Here is a 22,208-nt window from a genome sequence, read left to right as displayed (position 1 = left end):
AAATGAAGAAGTCTAACTCTCTTCCTATGCATCGGCATGTCATACAAGAACAATTCATGCACATCAAGTAAAGGCTAATACATAGCATAAGCAGTTTCTTGCAATTTTATCGTGTTGGAAACATAGAGAGTTGGAGATATAGTTCCTCTCTCATAATAATTGCAAGTAGGAGCAGCAAGCACATGCATATTATATTCATCAAAATCATCATGTATAGTGGTAGAACGCAACCCATCAATGTAATCCTTAATGAGAGCAAACTTCTCCGATATAGTGTAGTTGGGAGAATCCAAAAAGATAATAGGACTATCATGTGTCGGTGCAATAGTAACAATTTCGTTCTTAATATAAGGAACTATAGAAAGTTCATCTCCATAAGCATAATTCATATTGGCATCTTGGACACAAGTATAGCAAGCATCAATTCATCAAAAAGGGATATTTCAAATGAATCAACGGGATCATAGCAAGTATCATAGAATTCATCGTTCGGTAAGCATGAAGGGAAATTAAATAATGTATGAGTTGAAGAGTTACTCTCATTCTCCTCATCATGTGATCAATCCGCTCTCCTCCGCTTGTTCTTCATTCTCCTCATCATGTTTTTCATCCAATGAGCTCACAGTTTCATCAATTCCTTCTTCCATAGACTCCTGCAAAATATTAGTCTATTCTTGGACAATGCAGATTTTCTAAATAAATTCATCAATATTGGAATTGTATTTATAAGTATCATAGCAATATTTAAGGATAGCAAAATTTTCAGGTCTATAAATTGAATCATCAAAATCTTCAAACTTTTCAAATGAAGATTCAATTTCATAAGCACCCTTAAAAGCAACAAATTCTTATATTCGTTCCACATCATAGTAATCATATATACCATTAGCATAAGAAGCCAAGGTTTCATATTCATTAAATTTGCATGAAAAGGGAAGATATGGATCATTCATCCTAGAGCAACAAGTATAATCATATCTCAAGCATAGCTCCCGAGCATACCAATGCAACATATGAATTTGATCCCATAAAAGTTTCTCTTTTTGAGTCAAGCGATAATCCCTAAAGTATTCACGTTGATCCAACGTTACTCCCATTATCAAGTTGAATGGGGTTTTCTCAGGATTATCAAAGTAGTGCATAATATTTTTCACATGCGGAGCATAGAGGGTTTTAGGAGGTTCCCCATCTCCATGAGTAGCAAGTACCACTATTTTTTGGTGTTTCCTGTTCCATATCCATAACTAAAGATAGAGAACAACTTAGAATAGGAAATAAAAACTACTTAGTGATAAAACAAACAAGCACACACGAGTATATTCACCCCACGCTATGGCTCCCCGGCAACGGCGCCAAAAAAAGGTCTTGCTAACCCACAAGTATAAGGGATCATTTGTAGCCTTCTTCGATAAATAAGAGTGTCGAACCCAACGAGTAGCTAAAGGTAGAACAAATATTCCCTCAAGTTCAATCGACCACCAATACAACTCTACGCACACTTGACGTTTGCTTTACCTAAAACAAGTATGAACCTATTTGGCAAGAATAAAACTACGAGTACTTTGCGAGAATAAACAATGAATAAATTGCACGGTAATAAAAGTTGATAGCTTTTGTCAACAAGAAAGTCATTTGTCCCTAGGCAATCGATAACAAGTACCGGTAACCATTCTTGCTATTTTACATGAGGGAGAGGCATGAGCTAACATACTTTCTATACTTGGATCATATGCACTTATGATTGGACCCCTAGCAAGCATCTGCAACTACAAAAGTTCATTAAGGTCGTGAAACCCAACCATATCATTAAGTATCAAGTCCTCTTTACCCCAAGCGCAACAACCCACCTACTTGGGTTTAAGCTTCTGTCACTCTCGCAAACCACCATAAGAAAATCATGAATGTATTGCGACACCGTACAGCGGGGGCCCCTCACGTTTGCGCGATACAGAGGGCACTATAGGACAACACCATAAATAAAATATACAATCATACCAACCAAGATCACGATTAACCCATAGGACAAAACGGATCTACTCAAACATCATAGGATAACCATAGATTATTGGGAAATAATATAAGGAATTTAGAACCATGTTTAAGTAAATATTACAATAGGGAGAAGAGAGGTTACACCGCTGCATAGAGGGGAGAGAGTTGTTGTTGACTGTAGCAAGATTGTTGATGTAGATCGCCATCACGATCCTTGCCCCGGTGGCACTCCGGCGCCACTGGGAGAGAGGGGGAGAGAGCCCCCTCCTTTTTCTTCTTCTTCTTCTTCTTCCTTGGCCTACCCCCTAGATGGGAGGAGAGTTCCCCCTTTGGTCCATGGCCTCCGTGGCGGCGGAGGGGTGGGAGCCCCTCCGAGATTGGACCTCCCTCTCTGTTCTCTTCTGTTTCTTGCTCCCTAGAACTGGCCGAAAACCGTTTCTTATATTCCGGCAGATCTGTAACTCCGATTGCACTGAGATTTTAACACGATTTTTTCCGGATATAAGCTTCCTTGCACCCGAAGTAGAGCTCCAACCGATGTACGAGCTGAGCACAACCTACCACCACGCGCCTGGTTCCCAGGTCGCGCCGTGGTGTCTTGTGGTTGTGTGGGCCTCCATTTGCGTTGATTCCAAGTCCCAAAAATCACATATATTCCAAAATAATTCTCCATAAAATTTTATTGCATTTGGACTTCGTTTGATATGGATTTTCTGCGATACAAAAAACATGCAAAAAACAGGAACTGGCACTGGGAACTGGATCAATAGGTTAGTCCAGTAAATCATATAAAAAGTCGCCAAAAATATGTGAAAATTGTATAATATTGGCAAGAAACAATCAAAAATTATAGATACGACGGAGACGTATCAGCCACCGTGGCCATCACCCGCTCCGCCACAGCGGCCCGAAGGCGGGAGGTGGTGGTCGGGACCGCCACCCCATCGTCGGCCATCGTGGCCCCCAGTCCACTGTCAACCACAAGGGTCATCACCCGCTCCACCACTACCGCCCAAAGGAGAGAGGCAGAGGTGGAGGCCCGCACATGTGTCAGTGACCTTGCGCGCTACATCGAGTTCATGCGGGAGGAGGAGGAGCACCTCATCGAGCACGCAAAGAGCCTTACCGCCGATGTGACGCCCCTGATTCAATCGTACAGTAATCATACACAAAAACGTTTACGATCAATATCAGGAACTCATGGGAAGATATCACAACACAACACTAAAAAAATAAGCCATACAAGCATCATAATACAAGCCAGGGGCCTCGAGGGCTCGAATACAAGTGCTCGAGCATAGACGAGTCAGCGGAAGCAACAATATCTGAGTACAGACATAAGTTAAACAAGTTTTCCGTAAGAAGGCTAGCACAAAAGTAACAACGATCGAAAAGGCAAGGCCTCCTGCCTGGGATCCTCCTAAACTACTCCTGGTCGTCGGCGGCGACCTGCACGTAGTAGTAGGAACCTCCGGTGTAGGAGTCATCGTCGGTGGCATCTGGCTCCTGGGCTCCAACATCTGATCGCAACAACCAGGTATAGAAAGGGGAAAAGGGGGAGCAAAGCAACCATGAGTACTCATCCAAAGTACTCGCAAGCAAGGATCTACACTACATATGCATTGGTATCAATGAAATGGGTAGTATCTATGGTCTGAACTGCAGAATGCCAGAATAAGAGGGGGTAGCTAATCCTATCGAAGACTACACTTCTGGCAGCCTCCATCTTGAAGCATGTAGAAGAGAGTAGCTGGTAAGTTCACCATGTATTATCGTATAACACAATCCTACCCGGCGATCCTCTCCTTGTCGCCCTATGAGAGAGAGACTACCGGGTTGTATCTGGCACTTGTAAGGGTGTGTTTTATTAAGTATCCCGTTCTAGTTGTCATAAGGTCGAGGTACAACTCCGGGTCATCCTTCTACCAAGGGACAAGACTATTCGAATGGATCAACTTCCCTGCAGGGGTGCACCACATTACCCAACACACTCGATCCCTCTGGTGGACACACTTTCCTGGGTCATGCCCGGCCTCGAAAGATGAACACGTCGCAGCCCCACCTAGACTCAACACAGAGGTCATCATGCCGGTCTAAATCCTAAGCGCGCAGGGGTCTGGGCCCATCGCCCATTGCACTCCTACACGTTGCAAGGGCGGAAAGAAGCATACCTAGCCCCCTTAATACAAGCATAGGCTTATGGTCCAACCCGGCGCGTGCCGCTCCGTCGCTGACGTCAAAAGAGCTTCGGCTGATACCACGACGTCGAGTGCCCATAACTGTTCCCGCATAGCTGGTCAGTGCGTATAGGCTCATAGCCAAACTCAGATCAAATACCAAGATCTCGTTAAGCGTGTTATTTTTAAGTAACCGCGGACGCCGACCAGGGTCCCGGCCCACCTGCCTCCTAGGTGGTCAGAACCTACCCTGTCGCTCCGCCACAAAGATCCACACAGAGGGCCGTCGGGAAAGTATGTCCTTTCAGCCCCCAATCCGTGAATTACACGAGGGTACTCAACAAGCTGACCCGACTTTAGTCACAATATGTATCATGTGTAATATGTATAATATATACCCGTGATAAACAACCGACATGATCACGGGCCTATAGTATAGGATTGCAGACAGACAAGAATGTAGGGCCACTAATGGAACACTAGCATCCTATACTAAGCATTTAGGATTGCAGGTAAGGGTAACAACTATAGCAACAATGTCAGGCTATGCAGCAGAATAGGATTAAACGAAAGCAGTAACATGCTACACTACTCTAATGCAAGCAATAGAGAGAAGGAATAGGCGCCGGGTTGATCAAGGTGGGGGGCTTGCCTAGAAGCTTAGTTGAGAAGGAGGGGTCGTCAACACCGTAGTCGTACTGGGTAGCAACGACGTCAGTCTCGGTGTCTACCGGAGAAGAAGAGGGAGAAGAAATAGTAAATACGAAGCAAACAAAGCATCACAAAATATAACAAGGCAATACGCAGTGCTAGGGATGAGCTAGCGCAGGGATAGGTGATACCGGCGAAGGGGGAAAACAACCGGAAAAGTATTCCCGGTGTTTCGTGTTTTCAAACAGATGGACCGGAGGTAGATTGTTGAATGTTCGCTATGCTAGGGTCATGTGGTGAATGAAGGGACAGTGTAGTCGGATTCGACTCGTCGTTCTGGGCAACTTTCATGTACAAATTATTATCATCCGAGAAACGGTTTATTTTTTATGATTTTTCAAAGTTAAAATGGTTTTCTGAAATTCCAAAGTTAATTTAATTCGAAATTATATTAAATACAAAATGCTATGGGTACACAGAAGTGTACCCAGAGATATGACTATTTGACTAACAGGCGGGCCCTGTTGACCGCCTAGTCAGAAGTCAACAGTCCACTTGCTAACTAGGTTGACTGGTCCAATTGACTTGTGGGGTCCATATGTCATAGACCCATGTTTTATCAGATTGATTTAATGTTTTGTTTAGTAGATGGTGTCCATCTGACATACTCTAGTTAGCATAATGATTAGCACTAATACTGGTTTAATGTTAATTAATCTAGGATTATTCCTTATCTAATTGTTGGGCCCATTTGGCAGTGACACAAGACAGCATTCATGGATGTGCACAGACGCACACGAGCAAAGGGCTCGGCCGTGGGTGCAGCTAGCGTGGAATGACCCGCAACTGGCGGGCTGGCGAGTGCGAGGTGGGTAGAGGCGGCCGCCGGCGGCAGCGGCAGTAGCGCAGGCGGGGGCACACTAGCGGGCGTTGGCACGGGGCAAGGAGGAGGCCACGAGCGGTAGCAAACGGCGAGCAGCAGAGTAAGCAGTAGGCGAGTGGACACGAGGGGGCAGCGGACGAGGTACAGCGGCGTGAGGCAGGCACTAGCAGCGCGGGGTATGCGGTCAGGGTACGGCCTGGCAGCCAAGGGCTCGCGGTAGGGCAGCCAGGTCGTGCGCGGAGCGGGGAACCGTGCACGGCAACGGGAGGACGTGGGCGGCGGTAACGGCGACGGGATTGAGGGGGAAAGATGGAGGGATCATTGGAGAGGCTCACAGCGGAGCTTGTGGAAGGGTTCGGTGAAGCCGGGGAGGTCGAGGGCGTGCGGTTCAACGGTGATGGCGAGGCGGAGTCCGGCGAGGGGAGCGGTTGCGGGCGACGTCGTGGGAGCTCACACGAGTGGCTGCCGGTTGCGGCTGCGACGACGTGAGGAAGGAGCTCGGGTGCAACGCTGGAGAAGAGGGCCGCGGGGAATTGTTGGGGTGGCACGGCTCGCCATTGCCAGAGGGCCGGACGAGCATGGCAAGGATCGAGCGCGATTGCCTAGCCTGTGTCACTGGCGATGCGAGGTGGGGGTCGAGGGGATCGGGACGGGAGGAGTGAGGGGTTAGGGTTTGCGGGTGGGTTGGATCGAGATTTGTAGGGGGCGGCTGGGTCGGCCTAGTCGACCTCGTGGCCAACTGGGTCGTGGCCCAGGGGGGGTCCATTTATTCCTTTTGTTTTTCATTTTATCTTTTTCCTTTTTATTTATATTCTTTTCTACTTTATTAAATTTTAGCTTTTATAAAATACAAAAGTTGTACCCAAAAGAGCATTAATAATTGTGCCACTACCACAATTAGCTTTGCACCTAAAACAAAATAGTTTGTAACTGTTTATCATTTTAAAAACATTTAAATAATTGTTTTTGCCATTGTTTTAATTATAATAGTGCAATTGAAAACTTTACAGAAGTGTGGTTTCTTCGCCAATATTTAGTATGAATTATTTGCCACAACCGGAACATTTTAGTTTTAATATTTGTAAACTTTAATTGTTTGTTTGATTTTGAATTTGAATTTGAATCGGTTTCGAACTAACGCGTGATTAACAACAGTAATCGAGGGGGCATGGCATCATTAACAAAGTTTTACTGTAGCTTATTTACCCGGGCGCACAAATCTCCTCCACTACAAGTAATCTCGGCCTGAGATTTAAGTGGTAGAGTAAGGGGGAAATAATTGGTTACGAAATTCTAACGATTCTTCTTCATCTTGGTTTCTCTTCTCGAAGAAGTCGACCCACTATGTTGATGTCTTCATTTCTCTGCTTCGGGTCATCATGATGAAGTCGACATCCTTTCTTCAGGATCTCCATCATACTTAGGGAAAAGTTAAGTGGAAAAACTCGGGAAGGACGGAGTTCAGCGCATGTTAGATACCTAGGGGCTATCTTAGTGAATGAGGTATAGAGGCATCTCTCGAGTTCACATTGAAGAAAGTCATTGAGAGTAAAGTAACAAGGTTTAATAAGATGTTTCAAGCAGATAGGCAATTGTTCTTTGCCTGAAACATAATGTGAGAGTTGTTAAGACCAATGGGAATAAGTGTTGTGTCTGATACTAGAATTGATGATCTCTCGGAAGGTGGCTCATGAATTACATACGAAGCCACATGTGAGGAACAATTTTGGAAAACAGGGATGTACAGGAGACTTAAGTTTCGATCCTATGGAACTGTGGGTTATGAGCCCACCATGTGGGTTAAAAGTAGGAGGAGCGGTGACATATTGCATGGTTATGATAGCAAAGCATGTCAGAGGATAGCCTATCAGTTATGTCGGCAACAACATCGGTACCAAGGGCGAGGGACGAAGAGAACAATTTTCCTGCTCGTCGAAACGAGGCAGACCAATAGGCAAAGTTCTCGTCCATCGGTGGTTATCGGAATGTCATCAACAATAGTAACAGGGTCTTACTGACCGAGTTGTACACCGATGCGTTTACATAATCAGGGAGATATTACTGCTTATGTCATATAGATCACAAAAAGGTTAAACAAAACAATGGAAAGGAAATTGTGATTATCAGATTAAACAGAACAATGGAAAGGAAAAAAGTGTTTAAACACATATTTCAGGGGGTATATCCTTCCCAAGGACAAGTAGAGTACGATATCCACGACAGGATAGAAAATAGAAACCATTTAGGTAAGGGATTTCATGGCATTACCCATACAACGGTGTTTGGATAATTGATAAAGAAAACTTAGCATTGTGCTTCAAATGTTCTTATTGAAGATCGGAGTACCACACACATGCTTTGAGATAGCATTGACAAGGTCTTCAAGCAAAGGTCGGACCTTGGGTACACAAAGGATCCATCAGGAAAAACTTATTAAACAAGTCATTCAATTTCCTCATCGAAGAATTGTTAACCTTGTAGAAAAATAAACTAACACTATGTCTTGCGGCCAGGTGTGCTAGGCATGACATCACCTTACCTGGTCATAAGTGGACCAATGTCATAACTCTTGAAAATATGTTCCAACCATCGTATCTGACCGGGATTCAGATCTGATTGGTGTCAGGATACCTCAGACTCAGGATGTGTGAGAACAAGGTGCAACACATATTGTCGAGATGACATTGTAATATTATCAGGAAATGAACTATGGAAGCGAGCTCCTAAACCAGAGTTCATCATTAAACCAGGTGGTGGCAGATGGACTCAACCACATATCATCGAGATTTCCAAAAAGATGAATTTCGACAATTATGTGAACAAGGATATAACATTTGTCATATCAAATGATATAATGATGTATGCTTAAGGAACACACACAATTAACATTGGTTGCAAGGTGCACCCGAAATATGGGCTTAGGTAGCATGAATGATGTTAGAATGGTGATTCGATAACCAATGGTCTAAGAATGAAATGTCGACCATTAACTTAAAAGCAATAGGATTTCTAGAAGGGCAGATTCCAAACAACACCGTTCACTTGTTGGTATCCCGGTTAGAATCAACACGGGGACCAAGAAAGAATGGTGAAGGTGAGAAGTATCACTATATCAAAAATTCTTAAGAGGTGGATCAATCCTCACAAAATTCTTGATATAGAAGAAAGTAATTCTACAAGGTAGAACATAACCTAAGCTAGATAGCAAGGAAATTAAGGTACAACACAAAACATGAACAAGTTTGTGTTGGGGGAAGGCAAGAATGTTGTCGATGATAACACAATTCATCGAGGGGCAATGATGGTATTTCTCATCATGAATATGATTGATATCCAGGAAGGAGTCAAAATTTTGATGATGATCATGGCTCATTTGTTGAGAGGTTTCATGAGGATGCAATCGATCGAAGATGACATCAAGTCAAAGGAATGATGAAGCGAAAGGTTATTGGAACCAAGGATAGGTCACATACTCGAAATCAAGCTTTTTGTTCAAGGAGAAATGATATGATGAGGAAGATTCATGTAAGGTTAGCTCATCGTCGAAAATTGTGCTCCGTGAAGAAGGACCAGGTAGCACAGTTAAAAATTAGCACAATAATGATATAGTCAATCAGGCTAGGAATGAAGTGATCGGGTACAAACTCATAAGCAAGAAGATTGCTAAGAATTGTTGAATCACAGAACAGACGTGATTCAGTTATCGGTGTACTTGAGTGACTAACTACTCAGAACCCAGGAAAAATTGGAATGGGTGAGATGGTAGTACTTGATGAAGAACTCATAAGAAGTTATGTGGTTCCGTGATAATCTCGAGATGCCAGGGGGTAATACTCGACGACAGATCAAAGTAGAGGTTGGACAGGTGAAATGATCTGCAGAAGACAAGTACTTTAACTTGTCCGAGAAATGGAATCAAAGGAGAACAATCATGGTCGGAACCACGATTGAAAGACCAGATCCCAGATATAAGATATACTTATTCCAAGGTAATAATTAAGGGCCAATTCCAGTTCTGCCCCTAACTCGAACCCACTACTCAGTTTTGCCCCTAATTTTCAGGTATGCTCAGTTTTGCCCCTCCGCCGTTAGTGTCACTTATAGAAATGCCCTTTTGCGCCGTTACCGTCCGGTCAAAGTACTTTGACCATCCAGAAAAAAATAGCAAAAAAATCAAAAAAATATGGAATTTGGTGGGATCGAAGATAGTCATGTCCGCAAGGCGCGTGCATATTTTTGTGTTGGTTGGACACTCCGGGAGCTCGTGGCAAAGGAAAACAAAAATAATTTATGCCTATGAACAGTAAATTCGAAAAAATAGCAAAAAAGTTCAAAAAAAATTAAATTTATTTGGCGTCAAAGAGGCTTGAGTGCACAAAGTGCTTGCAAGTTTTGGTGATCAAATGACGTACGGGGCGCTCTAGAGAAAAAAAAACAAAATAGTGCATTTTTTCAAAGTTTTTTTGAGCTAAAATTTGTTTTTTTTCTCCACGAGCTCCTACAATGTCCAAACACAACAAAAACGTGCACACATCTTGCGCACCTGAATATCTTGAGTCCCACGAAATTTCATATTTTTTTGATTTTTTTTCTATTTTTTTTTAATTTACTGCTCGCATGCGTACAAAATTTATGTTTTCCTTTAACACGAGCTCCCGGAGTGTCCGAACGGCATGAAAATGTGCACGCGCCTTGCGGACATGACTATCTTCGATCCCACCAAATTTCATATTTTTTTGATTTTTTTTGCTATTTTTTCAGGACGGTCAAAGACCTTTGACCGGACGGTAACGGCAGAGAAGGGCATTTCTATAAGTGAAACTAACGGCGGAGGGGCAAAACTGAGCATACCTAAAAATTAGGGGCAAAACTGAGCATACCTAAAAATTAGGGGCAAAACTGAGTAGTGGGTTCGAGTTAAGGGCATAGATGTAAATGTCCCAATAATTAATATAAGAGAAGCTTCCATGATATGATCTACATCGTGCCCATGGGCATGAACACAAAGTTCAAGGTCGACTCCTACTTCTCCAATGCATGACCATTCATTTACTACTCTAATAAAATGATTTTAGTGTGAAAACCTACCTGGTGAATTTCTGGAGGAGTATGACCCGTGAAAACTTTCGGGCTCACACAGGTTAAGGAACGCATAGGTTCAACCAATCGGGGCATCTTAGAAAGATATACCACAACCTTCAAGAGTAAATATCACCAGCTCGAAAAACAGAGCATGGTTGGCCAAATCAGAGAATAGGATTTAATAGTGACATTATGTATCAGGGAAAGAACTTCCAAAGTGATTGAATATGAAGGACGCTATCGGATAAAATCAACAATGGATCCGGTGGTCCTCATGGGATCTGATGTGAACATCGGTACTCAACCAGAGGAAGAAAGAATGCAAGGAGATCAGAATATGGAAACAATTGATTAACTCAAAGCTCAAATGCAAAAGAATTAAGATCTTCAAATCAAGGGATCTGTCGGAGTTATTGCCGACGGGTATCCCGAAGACGGCAAGACGATATTTCAAGACATCGGGGCTAGCAAAGCCCCTCAGTCCGGCTCGCCGGCCACCCCTACCGGCTGCTGGCTACCGAATGCTCCACCATGCCGGCTGCTGGCTGCCGACTGCCCGGCCACCCATGCCGGCTGCTGGCTACCGACTGCTCCACCAGGCCGGCTACTGGCTGCCGACTGCTCCACCAGGCCGGCTGCTGGCTGCCGACTGCTCTAACCAACCGACTGCCCGAAGTCAACTGCAGCCTGACGAGACACCGACGAGACGACCATGCCGCGACGTCATCTATAGTGTACCGTGTCTCCTGGGTACTGATTTATACAGTACCCCAGTGGACAAGCATGACATGCACCATGCCACTAGCCATGCCTACATAGCTTGGCTTGTAAGCTACCCAAGGTAGCTTACAAACAAAGCCACTACCACCCATGCCAACTCCTATATATATAGGCACACATCCATCCATCAGGGGATGGACTCACGCACGCACACACACACAAGCAAGCTAGCTAGCAAGAGGGATAGCTAGCCAGCCATCCACACACATACGCATGCATACATGCCCAGGGGCACACAGCCATTTAGGCAGCCCCATGCCACTTGGCCACTAGAGCTTCCATGCTCATCTAGCCATCCACATATATACGAGGCCAGATGCCTATGGCACTGACCTCAGATACAACTCCAGGAGCACTTTGCACTGCCCGATGTACACCCCAGATATATACTCAGACATGCAGGAGTAGGGGTGTTATCTCTTTGGAGAGCCCCGAACCTAGGTAAACTAGCGCGTGCTACTCGCATACATGTCCCTGAATATTCCGGCATCAGTCTTGCCCTCACACGAGGCCACCTCGTGGCATATGTCGTCTTGCACCCCCCCCCCCCCGTGAGAATACCACGACATTTGGCGCCCACCATGGGGCGGTACTATGCTACCGCGCTGCTGCTGGTTTCGCAGTCCGGGCGGGCCCCTTTTTTCTTCATCGCCTCGCCGCGGAGTCACGCCGTCTCTCCGGTAGCGCTCGGGGGCTCAACATTGACCCGCCCCCGGAGCGGCCGCGAGGGGTGGCGCGTCCTCGCTGTCGGCCCCTTCGTCTTCACCGCTGCAGCGTCGCGCCGTCTCTCCGGTAGCGCTCGGGGGCTCGACTTCGACCCGCCCCGAAGTGACTGCGCGGGGTGGCGCGTCCTCGTCGTCGGCCTCTTCGTCACCACCGTTGTGACGCCGGCTGTCCGTCCATCTACGCGCACGCCGTGCGCGGGGCCTCATTTCGGTCGGCCGCATCCATCCATGCACCGCTCGCGTTTGCTTCTCTCCGCGCTGCGCCTTTCTTTGGCCGGAATGCACTTTTGCTCCTCCATATTTCACCTATAGAAGCTAGCTAGACGCTAGTCAAAGCGTGGTCAAACACAACCCGTACACTGGCTAGAGGCCAAGACGGATATTGCATGTGCATCACTCAGATAATCCCCGATGATCCAGAGATAAAACGCCTCCCCACACGTGGCCGTCGTCGCGCTCCTCGCGCTGGCACTGCTCTCTTTGCCCGCTCGTGGCCGTTGCCTGCCGCAGCTCCGCCGGGTCCGCCCCGCACTGCTGCACCGGCGTCTGCCTCGCCCTGCAGGCCGGCCGGCTCCCCTGGCCCCGCTTGCATCCAGCCCCCTGCGCAGGCGCACGCCCGCGTTGCTGCAGGACGCCTGCACTCCGCCTGCGCCGGCCTCGTGCCTGTTCGCCGGGTCACCAGGAGCTGACCTCCCGCACCTCCGCCTGCGTTGTTCCCGCGCCTGTCCGCCAGGTCATCATGAGCTGACCTCCCGCACCTCCGCCTCTGCCGGCTTCGCCTCGGTCCTCCCGCGCTGCTCCGCCGTCTCCGCCCGCCGCACCAGGTCCGGCTCTTCCCGTGCCGCTGCGCCGGGTCTGGTTCCTCCTGCCCGCTCCGGCCTCTCCCGCGCTGATGCGCCGGGTCTGGCTCCTCTCGAGTCGCCTGCCGGGTCGCCACGCTCCCGCCCCGCGCCCCGTCCTGCCGCCTTCGCCCATGGCGGGAGCTCTGCTTCCACCGGGTCCGCCCGCGTGCTGGCTCCGCCCTCCTGCGCACCCGGCCGCTGCCGCGCCCCTCGCCGGCTCCCGCTCCTGAGCACCCGGCCCCCGCTACGCCCCTCGCCGGCTCCGGCTCCCAAGCTCCCGGCTGCTCCCCTTGCTGGCTCTGGCTCCTGCGCACCCGGCCGCTGTCGTGCCCCTCGCCGGCTCTGGCTCCCGAGTACCCGGCTGCTCCCCTCGCCGGCTCCGGCTCCCAAGCTCCCGGCTGCTCCCCTTGCCGGCTCCGGCTCCTGCGCATCCGGCCGCTGCCGCGCCCCTCGCTGGCTCCGGCTCCCGAGCACCCGGCTGTTCACCTCGTCGGCTCCGGCTCCCAAGCACCCGGCTGCTCCCCTCGCCGGCTCCGGCTCCCGAGCACCCGGCCCCCGCTGCGTCCCCCGCCGGCTCCGGCTCCCAAGCTCCCGGCTGCTCCCCTTGCCGGCTCCGGCTCCTGCGCACCCGGCTGCTACTGCATTCCTCGCCGGCCCCGGCCCTCGGGCGCCCGCGCATCACCGGTTTTTCCCGCGTCCTGGCCACTGGCTCCCGCCTCGTCCCGCTGTGGCCGGCTACTCCTGCAGGAGAAGGGTCGCTTGCCCATCCGGCTTCGATAGAAAAGTCAAGGCCGGCTCCCCATCGAAAAAAGAAAAAAAAAGAAAGAAGAGACAGGGGGCCGGCTTGCTGCAAAAGAAAAAGAAATGTGTGTGTGTGCATCCGGCTGCCCAGATCCGACTGAAGAAAATGCCGGATGCCCATGGCCGACTGGCAAGAAAAAAATGTGTGTGTGCGTCCGACCGCTGGCTGCCTGTCCGGCTACAATGAGCCCGAGTGTTGTGTCGGGGTCCGCCCATCCGACCGGCTGAAGAAGAAGACAAAGTAGTTGCCGGAAGATCCGGCCCGAGTGCTCAGCAGTCGACCCGAATTTCAGGGGCTACACCCAGCGGGTGCGCTGACGCGCCCCCGCAAAGAAGAAGACGAAGTAGTCACCGGGAGATCCGGCCCGACTACTCAGCAGTCGGCCCGGATCTCGGGGGCTACATCCAGCGGATGCGCTGACACGCCCCCGCGAGAAAGAAGACAAATTAGTTGCCGAGAGATCCGGCCCCACTGCTCAGCAGTCGGCCCGAATCTCGGGGGCTACATCCAGCGGGTGCGCTGACGCGCCCCCGCGAAGATTATAGACAAGAGAAGAATTTTGTCCGGCTCCGAGCAGCCGACAGAAGAGAAAGAGAAGAAGATAGGCGTTGCAAGATGCTCGCCGCCTGGCCGGTCGAGCCTGACCTGCCGGGACCCCTTCGAGCACCCGGAGGCTCAACCTCCGTCTCGACTACACGAAAATCAGTGTGAACTCCTCACCCGCATATTTTTTGCACCGCAAGAGCACGGATAACCCCGAGCGATACTCGGGGGCTAGCTCCACATTTTATTATGGTTACATCACTGTTCACCCTGGCGCCAGCCAGAGTTGGCCCGGGGGTTGGCCGCTTGGCCTAAGATGTTAGTTCACGCAGACGGCTAAGTAGCGTGCGCGGTACCAAAGGCCCACTCTCACTCACAGACCACAGAGTGGCTGTCCGGCTGGCAAGAGTGAATGCTGGAGGCCACCCATGCGAAAAACGTCCGGGAAGAAAAACGGTTTGGGTGACCCAGCCGTTTCCTTTACAAGTATCTGCTCGGTCGAATCTTCTCCCAGAGTTTGAGTACTGTACACTCCACTTCGCGGCCCACTCTCAGCCACAGACCGCAGAGCGGCTGTCCGGCGAGCGAGAGCACAAGCCAAAAAGTGAAGGGAACACGAAAAAGATTTAGGGGGCTCGGACGGAACCGAGTCGGCACCCTTCGCATAAAACTTGCAATGCTAAAAGCAAACATTTGATATATCTGCATGGACTAACTTCATCTTTTTGCATGATCAATTTCCGTGGGGAACCTCCCTCCTCGCTCGGAGGCTTGGAGACTACATTAACACCTGCCAAGGAACCTCCGCCCAACTTTACCAAGTTGGCCGGAGGCTCGGGGGCTACTGTCGGAGTTATTGGTGACGGGTATCCCGAAGACGGCAAGACGACATTTCAAGACATCGGGGCTAGCAAAGCCCCTCAGTCTGACTACCCGGCCGGCTGCTGGCTGCCGACTGCCCGGCCGCCCCTGCCGGCTGCTGGCTACCGACTGCTCCACCAGGCCGGCTGCTGGCTGCCGACTGCTCCAACCAGCCGACTGCCCGAAGTCAAATGCAGCCTGACGAGACACCGATGGGACGACCATACCGCGACGTCATCTACAGTGTACCGTGTCCCCTGGGTACTGATTTATAAAGTACCCAGAGGACAAGCCTGACATACACCATGCCACTAGCCATGCCTACATAGCTTGGCTTGTAACCAAAGCCACTACCACCCATGCCAACTCATATATATATAGGCACACATCCATCCATCAGGGGATGGACTCACGCACACACACACACACACACAAGCAAGCTAGCTAGCAAGAGGGCTAGCTAGCCAGCCATCCACACACATACGCATGCATACATGCCCACGGGCACACACCCATTTAGGCAGCCCCATGCCACTCGGCCACTAGAGCTTGCCTACTCATCTAGCCATCCGCATATATACGAGGCCAGATGCCTACGACACTGACCTCAGATACAGCTCCAGGAGCACTTTGCACTACCAAATGTACACCCCAGATATATACTCAGACATGCAGGAGTTGGGGTGTTATCTCTCTGGAGAGCCCCGAACATGGGTAAACTAGCGCGTGCTACTCGCATACCCGTCCCTGGATATTCCGGCAGCAGTCTTGCCCTCACACAAGCCACCTCGTGGCATATGTCGTCTTGCACCCCCCTGTGAGAATACCACGACAGGATCAGAAGCAAACACTCTGATTAATGATGGATAAGTTGCGTAGGCTTAGGCATCAATCGACGACGATTTGATTGGTCGAGATCTAGCTCATATTTAAAATGACGTCTGAACCGGTAGGATGAATTATAGGATCTGGTTGAGGATTGCGAGCATTCGCAACTTATTGAATCAATGGACTCAAAATCATAGTGACAAAGGATGCCAATAAGATTACTATACTTATGGGATTAACCATAATGCAAGCAAGCAAGAATTTCAAGAGCAATGAGCTACTAAATATTTTCGGAAGATCGAATAGCATTTCAAAGAATTTTATGAAACACATGATCAACTGGGGATGAACGAATCCTCGATAACTATGAGGAATTATTTGCATGTGTATTCATGCTGAAAAGAGCTAGCAGTAGGCACAAAGGATTCTAGAGATATTGGAAAATATTCCGTGGTATCTAGCAATAACAAGAGCATCTTGGAATGAAGGTATGGACAACGAGTTTATGTATTTATCCATAGGGATATATCGGTGATAGGGAATTGCCAAAACAACGCGCACAAATTCTTGAGAGAACATCACAGAGTATCTTCTGAATCTTCTGGTGCAACAGGCGATCATCCGTGATAAGGGGCTCTCCGGGTGGAAGTGATCACGAGATCCTAATGTTAAATTAGCAAAATTCATTTAACCCGAATAGAAGAGAGATCAGAGTCCCAGAGTATAGATGAGGAATGAAAGATCCTACTACCACCCAATGGCGACGTGGGCTCGTAAGCCACACAACCATGTTAGTAAAAAGTTTCGCAATGACTAGACTCAACTTTGGCCAAGGAGTTTGGAAGGAGGATTCCTACAGGCAGTTGACTTTGATACCAACTTGTGACGCCCCCGATTCAATCATACACTAATCATACACGCAAACGTGTACGACCAAGATCTGGGACTCACGGGAAGATATCACAACACAAGTCTAAAAATAAAATAAGTCATACAAGCATCATAATACAAGCCAGGGGCCTCGAGGGCTCGAATACAAGTGCTCGATCATAGATGAGTCAGCGGAAGCAACAATATCTGAGTACAGACATAAGTTAAACAAGTTTGCCTTAAGAAGGCTTGCACAAAAGTAACAACAGTCAAAAAGGCAAGGCCTCCTGCCTGGGATCCTCCTAAACTACTCCTGGTCGTCTTCGGCGGCCTGCACGTAGTAGTAGGAACCTCCGGTGTAGTAGGAGTCGTCGTCGGTGGAATCTGGCTCCTGGGCTCCAACATCTGGTCGCAAGTACCAGGTACAGAAAGGGGGAAAAGGGGGAGCAAAGCAACCGTGAGTACTCATCCAAAGTACTCGCAAGCAAGAATCTACACTGCATATGCATTGGTATCAATGAAATGGGTAGTATCTATGGGCTGAACTGCAGACTGCCAGAATAAGAGGGGGATAGCTAGTCCTATCGAAGACTACTCTTCTGGCATCCTCCATCTTTAAGCATGTAGAAGAGAGTAGTTGGTAAGTTCACCATGTATCATCATATAGCATAATCCTACCCGGCGATCCTCTCCTCATCGCCCTATGAGAGAGCGATCACAGGGTTGTATCTGGCACATGTAAGGGTGTGTTTTATTAAGTATCTGGTTATAGTTGTCATAAGGTCGAGGTACAACTCCGGTTCATCCTTTTACTGAGGCACACGGCCATTCGAATGGATCAACTTCCCTACAGGGGTGCACCACATTACCCAACACACTCGATCCCTCTGGCCGAACAGACGTTCCTGGGTCATGCCCGGCCTCGGAAGATCAACACGTTGCAGCCCCACCTAGACTCAACAGAGAGGTCAGCACGCCCGTCTAAATCCGAAGGGCGCAGGGGGTCTGGGCCCATCGCCCATTGCACTCCTGCATGTTGCGAGGGCGGCCGGAAGCAAACCTAGCCCGCTTAATACAAGCGCAGGCTTACGGTCCAATCCGGCGCGCGCTGCTCCATCGCTGACATCAAAAGAGTTTCGGCTGATACCACGACGTCGAGTGCCCATCACTGGTCCTGCGTAGCTGGTTAGTGCGTATAGGCTCATAGCCAGACTCAGATCAAATACTAAGATCTCATTAAGCGTGTTATTTTTAAGTAAACGCGGACGCCGACCAGGGACCCAGCCCACCTGCCTCCTAGGTGGTCACAGCCTGCCCTGTCGCTCCACCACAAAGATCCACACAGAGGGCCGTCGAGAAAGTATGTCCTTTCAACCCCCAATCTGTGAATCACACGCGGGTACTCAACGAGCTGACCCGAGTCACAATATGTATCATGTGTAATATGTATAATATATACCCGTGATCAACACCCGACGTGATCATGGCCGATAGTATAGCATAGCAGACGGACAAGAATGTAGGGCCACTGATGGAATACTAGCATCCTATACTAAGCATTTAGGATTGCAGGTAAGGGTAACAACTGTAGCAACAATGTCAGGCTATGCAGCAGAATAGGATTAACCGAAAGCAGTAATATGCTACACTACTCTAATGCAATAAGTAGAGAGAAGGAATAGGCAATATCCGGTTGGTCAAGGGGGGGGGGGCTTGCCTGGAAGCTCAGTCGAGAAGGAGGGATGTCAACACCGTAGTTGTACTGGGTAGCAGCGGCGTCGGTCTCGGTGTCTACCAGAGAAGAGGATGGGGGAATAGTAAATACGAAGCAAACAAATCATCACAAAATATTACAAGGCAATACGCGGTGCCAGAGGTGAGCTAACGCAGGGATAGGTGATACTGGCAAAGGGGGAAAAACATCCTGGAAAGTACTCCCGGTGTTTCACATTTTCGGACAGACGGACCAGAGGTGGATTGTTGCATGCTCGCTATGCTAGGGACGTGTGGTGAATGAATGGACTGCGTATTTGTATTCGTCTTGTCATTCTGAGCAACTGTCTTGTCATTCTGAGCAACTTTCATGTACAAATTATTTTCATCCGAGAAACGGTTTATTTTCTATGATTTTTCAATGTTAAAATGGTTTTCTGAAATTCTCAAGTTAATTTAATTCAAAATTACATTAAATACAAAATGCTACGGGTACACAGAAGTGTACCCAAAGATATGACTATTTGACTGACAGGCGAGCCCTGTTGACCGCTTATTCAACAGTCAATAGTCAACTTGCTAACTGGGTTGACTGGTCCAACTGACATGTGGGGTCCATATGTCACAGACCCATGTTTTATCATATTGTTTTAATGTTTTGTTTAGTAGATGGGGTCCATCCGACATACCCTAGTTAGCACAAAGATTAGCACTAATACTGGTTTAAGGTTATTAATCTAGGATTAATCCTAATCAAATTGTCGGGCCCATTTGGCAATGACACAAGCCAGCCTTCGTGGTTGTGCACACACGCACACGAGCAGAGGGCTCAGCCGTGGGTGCAGTGAGAGCAGAACGACCCGCAGCCAGCGGGCGGGCGAGTGCGGGGCGCAGAGGCGGCCGCCGTCGGGAGCGGCAGTGGCATGGGCGGGGGTGCACACTGGCGGGCGTCGGAGCGGGGCGAGGAGGAGGCTGCGAGCGGTAGCGTACGGCGAGCAACAAAGTAAGCAGTAGGCAAGCGGCGGCACAAGGGGGCAGCGGACGACGAGGTACAGCGACGCGGGGTGTCCGGTCAGGGTACGGCCTGGCAGCCAAGGGCTCACGGTGGCGCAGCCAGGTCATGCGCGGAGCGGGGCACTGGGCGCGGCAACGGGAGGACGTGGGCGGCTTTTATGGCGACGGGATTGAGGGGGAAAGGTGGGGGGGTCGTCAGAGAGGCTCACAGCGGAGCTCGTGGAAGGGGTCGGTGAAGCCAGGGAGGTCGAGGGCGCGCGGTTCGACGGTGATGGCGAGGCGGATTATGGCAAGGGGAGCGGGTGTGGGCAACGTCGGGGGATCTTGCTCGAGTGCCTGCAGGTTGCGGTGGCGATGCCGCGAGGAAGGAGCTCGGGCGCAACGCTGCAGAAGAGGGGCGTGGGGAACTACTGGGGCGGCATGGCTCGCCATTGGCAGAGGGCTGGACGAGCATGGCAACGATCAAGCGCGAGTGCCTAGCCTCTGTCACTGGCGGTGCGAGGTGGGGGTCGAGGGGATCAGGACTGGAGGAGGGAGGGATTAGGGTTTGCGGTGGGTTGGATCAGGGTTTTTAAGGGGCGGCTGGGCTGGCCTAGTCGGCCTGCTAGCCAACTGGGTCGTGGCCCGGGGGGGTTCCTTTTATTCCTTGTGTTTTTCGTTTTATCTTTTTCCTTTTTATTTATATTCTTTTCTACTTTATCAAGTTTTAGCTTTTATAAAATACAAAATTTGTACCTAAAAGAGCATTAATAATTACGCCACTACCACAATTAGCTTCGCACCTAAAACAAAATAGTTTGTAATTGTTTATTATTTTAAAAACATTTAAATAATTGTTTTTGCCGCTGTTTTAATTATAATAGTGCAATTGAAAACTTTATAGAAGCGTGGTTTCTTCACCAATAATTAGCTTGGATTATTTGCCACAACCGGAACATTTTAGTTTTAATATTTGAAAACTTTTATTCTTTGTGTGATTTTGAATTTGAATTTGAATGGTTTTGAACTAACGTGAGATTAACAACAGTAATCCGGGGGTCGTGGCATCATTAACAAAGGTTTACTGTAGCTTAATTACCCGGGCGTCACAGCCACCATGGCCGTAGCACACGCCGACGCAAAGGCGAGGAATCAGGAGATCCACAAGGAGTCCCTCTACTTCGGGAGGGATCGTCTGGAGCAGCAGAGATCATTCGAGGTCAGCGTTGCTGAAGGTGCAGCAGTGGCAGGCACTGTATTTCAGTTGTCCAGCTCGTCGGTAGGCTCCTCCTCTGCCTCTTACCGAGCACGCGCGGCAGAGGAGAGGCTACCAGAAGTAGTACAAAGCCCCTCCGTAGTAGTAGTATTTAGGGTCTATTTTGTTCAATTCATCTGACTATAGATGTGGTGGAACTGTACAACATACTTAAACATACATAGTATATATAGTTGAACTAGCTATTTCAGTGCGTGGTTGGCAACAATTGGGGATAAGTTTTGTGGGTTCAGCTGTCGAGTTGAACTGTTTGTATAAAGAACGACTTCTTAATCTATGAATTAAATCTATGCTTAATTACTGAATTTTAATTGCAAAAATTAGGGAGTGCTAGTGATTTTTCGCTGCATATTTTGACAAATGGCAGTGTTACAAGGTGGACAAATGGCAATGTTACTAGATCAACAAATGTCAATCTTTCCAGTGTTACAAATGGCAATATACCCAATATCACAGATGCAAATCTTACCAAATTGTCTATACATGGTTGCACATGGGTCATCCGAAAAAACCGTTTGCGTTGAAGGGAGGTACAAATACTGCTTGCCAGATTTTCTCTTGGTTTAGCGCCGAAGTCTCGCTTGGCTTATCTTATTCAATCTGAACTATTTGCGTTGAAGAGATGCACAAATCCCGCGTGGCAAATTTTCCGTTGGCTTACTGCGGAAGACCATAGCTCTCACTTTGCATACGGGTGTTCTATTCCTTGGCTTACTGGGGAAGCTGTCGGTTTACATACGGGTGTTCTATCTAAAATGTTTGTGATCAAAAGCTGCACAAATCCTGCTCGACACATTTTCCCTTGGCTTCCTTGGGAAGCTGTTGGTTTGCATACGGGTGTTCTAACTAAAATGTTTGCGATGAGTGTTTTATATGTAAAACCCGTATTAAACTGTGGCATGGGCGCCATTAATGGAGAGGATGCGAGCAAGGCGGGCAGCCATGGAAGTCAAAGGGCTCGCTTCCCAGTGAGCCTGCGCGGTGTATAGCTCGCACGCTTCTCGGTGAGCCTGCGCATTGGAGTACAGCTTGCATGGCTCCCGTTCAGTCAAGCACCTGTCCGCACGGCACCTCCTAGATATTAAAAGAATGAGGCATGGTGTCACGTGAATGGTTAACAGAACGCACATTATTTAAATTATAAAAAAACGTTTGAGATGTTAAAGTGGCAGCTATTTGTTTCACAATGC

At 48.6% G+C, this 22,208-nt stretch overlaps 1 protein-coding gene across 1 annotated transcript; it reads right to left on the bottom strand.

The window, feature by feature from the left end:
- Nucleotides 1-18,574: 18,574 nt before the first annotated feature.
- LOC125555845 lies at nucleotides 18,575-20,276 on the bottom strand. Its single transcript, XM_048718672.1, has 2 exons — nucleotides 19,973-20,276; nucleotides 18,575-18,827 (listed from the first exon to the last, which is right to left on the bottom strand). The coding sequence occupies exons 1-2, from the start codon at nucleotides 20,193-20,195 to the stop codon at nucleotides 18,685-18,687; spliced, it is 366 nt and encodes a 121-aa protein (XP_048574629.1). The 5' UTR covers nucleotides 20,196-20,276; the 3' UTR covers nucleotides 18,575-18,684.
- Nucleotides 20,277-22,208: the final 1,932 nt, after the last annotated feature.

This window comes from Triticum urartu, chromosome 5 (genome assembly GCF_003073215.2).
Source record: "Triticum urartu cultivar G1812 chromosome 5, Tu2.1, whole genome shotgun sequence".
In the NCBI taxonomy this organism is placed as follows: Eukaryota; Viridiplantae; Streptophyta; class Magnoliopsida; order Poales; family Poaceae; genus Triticum; species Triticum urartu.
The sequence above is the reverse complement of the archived record's forward strand: the minus strand, read 5'-3'. Positions and strand labels throughout refer to the sequence as shown.

What these genes read in the sequence shown, in the direction of transcription:
- LOC125555845 (XM_048718672.1), bottom strand. Translation starts at nt 20,195, where the DNA reads ATGGCGAGCCATGCCGCCCCAGTAGTTCCCCACGCCCCTCTTCTGCAG. An exon ending in CCCCTTCCACGAGCTCCGCT is followed by an intron (nt 18,828 to 19,972) that starts GTGAGCCTCTCT and finishes CTTCTCTGGTAG; the next exon opens with ACACCGAGACCGACGCCGCT.